Here is a 5,472-nt window from a genome sequence, read left to right as displayed (position 1 = left end):
ACACCATTTAGGGGAACTTCATAACACAACATACATGTGCAAGAATTTGTGACAATGGAGAGGTTTTGTCTGTTGAAGACAGAATCAAACCAGAGTACCAAAGCCACTTTTTAATTCAGATTGTGAAGAACATAAGGACTTACATCTATTTCTTCTGGAACACTGTGTGATTTCATAGATGAAAGAAGTTCCATTACAGGAATGACTTCTCCTGTCAGCATTGGAATGATGCTCTGGCCCTGCACAATAAAGAATATTGAATTAAAATTACATTGTGAAGTACTTTATTTGTAACATGAACTTGCAATATTACATGCAAAACACCTTTAACTTCATATTGTTTGGAAGTGTGGTATGAGTTGAAATTTGCCTTTCTTTGTCAGTAATTGCAAACTGGAAACATACATTTTGCTTCTCAAGCTCATGCCTAAAATGTATTTCCAGGGTCCTATGCTCATTTTCACAATCAGTCTGATTGATCTTGACAATAAGTATTTGGAGTGAGATGCTTTGATTATACCATATTATGTGCAAATAATGTTAAGCATTTTAGATCCAATTCTGATATTTTAACATTAAAAGAAAACCAAAACCAGGCATATTAGTTATTAACATAGAAAATTATTTATCTGCTTTATCACAAAAAAACAAAAGCCATAAATTCATATTTAGTTTCAGAAATAAAATTCTTTACATAGTCTTATCCATCAGGTCTCTAACCACATTCCAACATGACAGACTCTGTATGTCTCTGTAACTTGAAAACGTTAACGACCTAGTGAAAAACCATCCTTGAAAGGAGGTGAGCATGAATCTATTGAAGCTACTACCTCTACACAGCTTCGAGTTCAAGTAAATGACTTTCCATTTCTGAAAGGTAATATTCTTCACAGATTTCCACTTTACCCATAAAGCGATGAAACATATTTTCCTTCAAGTTGTTCACAGCTTCCATCATTCTATCTTCAGAAACTGCCTTCTGTGCATGGCAGGTCATCAGCCAGTCCAAAGTATCTTCCTGGATCCCAAAAATAAGAAGCAGCACCAACTTCTACAGTCACCAGATGCAATGACATAGTTTTGTGGTGGTGTGCCATATGCATCAAGACGGTCCTTACCTGATCCTCCATTCTCTCCGTGCCTTCCAAGACAATCTTCTGGAAATGTTCTTGCCTCTCCTGAGCAAGAGAAGCAGTTAAATATAAATGCTCTGATATTTGTTTATATATGTATGCACACAAAAGTCAAATGGTACAGTTTCTTCCCTGTGGAGGCACGCTTCCAAGATTCAAATTTTGATGTTCGAGTCTTTTTTCTTTGACAGAGTTGACATGACTGGGAATTTTAAACAGATCAATGCTCCCTGCTCTGCCCCCCACCAAACCTCTCACGCGGTTGGAAAGGAGTTGCAGGGAAAAGGGTGTGATGACAATGACGAAACACTGTTTCTTCATTACAGAGTAAGAAAATGTCAAATTATCAAGATTATGGTCCAGAATTCCACTCTTGTATGGATTTTTATTTTCAAATGGATATGGTACAGACTGATGGCTCCTGATGCAGCAAAGGAAAAATGAGATCTTCTGAATGAGAAAAATTGTTTGGGAAGGGTAGGAAAAACAGGACTTTTTATTTTTCCCACATCTTCAGACACTCGTATGTCTTCAAAACATTGTTTTATAACCAACTACAGAAGACATGAAACCTCAAAATACACAAAACACCATGTATAAGAGACTGGACAAGGTTCTCAAAACAGACTCATCAGCAATTGAGATGTAAACTGCTTTCATAATGCAACATACAAGGGACTCAAGTTTTCACAAAGAGAATTTGGCATTAATCACTGGAAAAATCAATACACACAAAAAACGGAAGATGTTGTGAGAACTAATCTTTTGCTAGATGCTGACAGGTTATTGTATTTTTATTGGTTACTCATGTGTTCCCTTTGACTGAAGTAATCAACTTCAAGCGGGAAAACAGCTTACAAAACTTCTTTTTTTAGCAGAAAATAGGGAACAAGCTACAGGAACTTGCTCTAAAACAGTTACATAACTTGTCTAACCATCGAACAGAAGTATCTGGGAAAAAAAATACTGCAATGTGGCAGATTCCTGCAGGGTATCTCCATCCTTGAGTTCAGTGTCAGTGAAGATATCTGTGACATCGAAGATCGTTTGCTTTGAAAGAAGTCAGTCTTCATAAAGATAAGGCTGAACAAAAGGTGTAAGCCACTTCCTTTCAGAAAAGTAACTGCTTAAAACTATAACAAACATCTGGAACATGAAATTGAAGATGATAAAAGTGGCTTCTAATCCCATATATAGTCGACTTCCTTGGAGATGCTTGCCTTTCTTGGCCATTTTAAACACTTTTCCATTTTTCTCCTAGTCCTTGAGTTCAGAAGGTTTCTTCTCTTCTATGATCTGGCTGGAACTTCTGTCCATCTCTACAAAGAACTCATGAGAGCTGATAGCCACAAGCATTAGAAATTCCAGAACAGATAGACAGTTCCTTTCAGATACAACTTCAAGATTTTTTTGCTCAGTTGTAGCCATAGTTGCTGAACTGTCTCAAATTGCAAACTACAAAATGAATTTTAATTCAGCTTTACCGTTCTACAACTCATGGCTAAATTTTAATCTACATTTTCAAAGCATTTTTTTGTCTTCTAGTTAAGGTTTCAGACAATAAATGTATATTTTGGAATGTATCACTGTCTCAGCTAACTCAGTTGATCTATCTGCTTCAAAGTCTTCTGAAAATGAGTGAAGAGCGTAACAAATTATTTCTAAGGGAACTAGTAAAAAACTGTTGCTCTCAAAGCCACTTGAAGACTATTTCTGCTGTGGAAACATACTGATACAGATCAATGACCAAAAAGTGAGAAGGCACAGTTAAGAATGATAGACAATTCTTATTTGACCACTCACATTAAAAGTCAATACAGAGAAATGGCAGAGAAGCAATAGAGTCAAGAACATGAGATAGCACTCAAGTCAAAGGAACTAACATTCAGCAGGCTTTTAGAAGACCCAATGAAGAACAAAATGTTTGTGTTTCTATGGTATTGAAAAGAAGCATTATGTCCTAGCCTTCCTCTGAAAAATCAGAGGTACCGAGTGACAACACCATGGACAACACTACCAACCATCATCAGGCAATACAGCAAAAAACAGCAGTGTTTATGGAGCAAAAGGGAACACGACCACAAAAATTAACATCAGCAGATGATTTCTTCAATTCTAGTTTAGATTAAAAACTCTCAAAATGGCAATTTCATGTATGTTGACTAGAGGATTCAAAACAGAAGAGGAACAAAAGCTTTATCAGACAAACATGCATCACCATACACATTACAGCTGACATGCAATCTACTGGTCTAAGACAACTAGTAATTCAGGAAGATGACAGAGATTTTAATTTTTCTTATTATAATGTTATTTATTTTAAACAAGAATACATAACAATTTTCATTTAATTAGGAAATATCAGTAACATACCCAAAGAGTTGCAATTCTTCAGAAAAAATCAGCACATTTTCCTTTCTGAATTTTATAACTATAAATATTTGGATTAAAGTAAATACTGTAATACTGTAACAATAATAACATTAATTGCATCAGTTAGCTTTTTCTGGAACTCAACAGTGAAAACAATTATTTGAAACACGGTATATTTACAATTCTACATTGTTCAACCACAGTTAAAAGTATATTTATATCAATTTTAGAGAGATGAAAAACTGTATGGGATACCTGTTTTACCTAGATATTCTAGTACAGGTTCAGTACAGTACAGAATCTTGCTTCTGCTCAAGACAATTCGGACAAGTATTTTCAGTAACAAACAATAAACTTACCTTATGCATCCATATTCTTCCTTTCCTTATAATATGTGTTAGTCTATCCACGCACACTCTGTGAAGTGGCAGGTAGAAGCCAAGTTCACTTTGTGGAAGTATAATTGATAGTCCATATGTGCTTCTGTCTCCATTCCAGTTTCCATCAAAGATTAAGGACACAATTATTACTCTTTTTTCTGCCAAGACGAAGAACTTCACATCTATTGCACCACTTTCTGCATTCCGAAGTATTTCTCCATTCAGGGTGTGGTTAGCAAGGAAAGTTATTTCACCATCACTGAGAAGTACCTGTTCTGTCTTTGGGGCCCAGATATGCCGCACTCGGGGGCCGAGAATATTGTCCCAGTAAGCAAAAGTGGCAGCTAATAAAGGTGACTCGCCATTCAAAGAGATCTCTGTTTTAGCAACTGCAGGAGATGGTGGTGGACAAAGAGCTGACATGCCTGCTTCCTCTCTCATGTATAACCAAAATGCTTACATTACCTAAAAAAACAAAGTTTTCATAGAAGGAAAAACAAAATTACAGCAGCACTCACTATGATCTCAACTTTTTTTGCTTCCAATTAAGACTTCAAGAGACAACCTGAGGTTTCACTGCAGACTTCATTCAAGAAGGAAACATATATGCATACCTTCCACAGAGCAAACACCTTTCAAAAGGTTAGTCACCCAGACCTCAAATAGCCTTTACTCACTATGCAAGTATGATGAGTCTGCACATCACTCAATTTGTCTAACAAAACTGACAGTACAATAAATATATCCATTACATCATGGTGACACACAGAGTGTTGTCATGCATGATAAATGCTCAGGACTTTATAGAACATACTGATGGAAAATCCTTCACATTGCATAGACAAAAATCGTTAAATATTTTCCCCTGGCATTTCCAAAACCTCTGCAGCTTCCCCATTTTGATGAGGCTGCAGAAAATATCAGGAAGCTTCATATTTCCTACAAGCTATGCTAAAGTTACAGGAACACATTAAATAAAAAAGTTTCATGCACAAATTCAGTCCAGAGTGGAAAACTATAAGGAGCCAAAATGCCATTTTTGAAACCAAACCTCACATGACCAGAGAGCTCAGCTGTCCTTTCCTCTCTGCCTGCAGCACTCCACATGACAGCGGAAGGGAACCCACCCAGTACCACAGGAGGAGCAGTAACACCCATCTCACTGGCACAGTTCTAACTCACCAGACCTGCGGCACCATTTCATATGTATGAACTTTTTTTTTTTCCTCTCTGAGTGTCCCCAATAGGACCGTCCAGGTGCATCTCCTCACAGCAGGAGGGCAAAGCACCTTTCTTCTCCCCAGCTGCTTCTCGGGCCCGACCGACCCGCACTAGGCCATGCCCTGCCGGCCGGCCCGGCGGGCAGAGGGGAAGGGCCGTTCGAGGCACTTCATGCGACTGCACTGCTTTTGGGGAACATGAAAGCGTCAGTCACCGCTGCTCACGGGCTGACGAGACTCTCCCTCACCACAGCCTTTCCCGAGAACCTGGCTGCTGCCCACGCAGGCAGCTGCGGCCCCGGCCCCGGCCCCCGCCCCGAGAGCGAACCCCGGCGCTCCCAGCCTGGGCGAGGCCCGTTCCGCACC

General features: G+C 38.7%; 1 protein-coding gene across 1 annotated transcript in view; it reads right to left on the bottom strand.

Moving 5' to 3' along the window:
• The window catches only part of LOC104391682 (chromosome unknown open reading frame, human C9orf72), a 14,936-nt gene extending 10,585 nt beyond the window's left edge, over positions 1 to 4,351 (bottom strand). The window contains exons 1-3 of the mRNA XM_010001010.1: positions 3,866 to 4,351; positions 1,119 to 1,178; positions 144 to 239 (exon numbers count right to left, since the gene is read on the bottom strand). Of these exons, the coding sequence (XP_009999312.1) occupies positions 144 to 239; positions 1,119 to 1,178; positions 3,866 to 4,327 (618 nt within the window). The 5' untranslated portion in view covers positions 4,328 to 4,351. The remainder of the gene's footprint in view (positions 1 to 143; positions 240 to 1,118; positions 1,179 to 3,865) is intronic.
• Between the last annotated feature and the right edge of the window lie 1,121 nt (positions 4,352 to 5,472).

This window comes from Chaetura pelagica, unplaced genomic scaffold (assembly GCF_000747805.2).
Source record: "Chaetura pelagica isolate M959 unplaced genomic scaffold, ChaPel_1.0 scaffold126, whole genome shotgun sequence".
In the NCBI taxonomy this organism is placed as follows: domain Eukaryota; kingdom Metazoa; phylum Chordata; class Aves; order Apodiformes; family Apodidae; genus Chaetura; species Chaetura pelagica.
The sequence above is the reverse complement of the archived record's forward strand: the minus strand, read 5'-3'. Positions and strand labels throughout refer to the sequence as shown.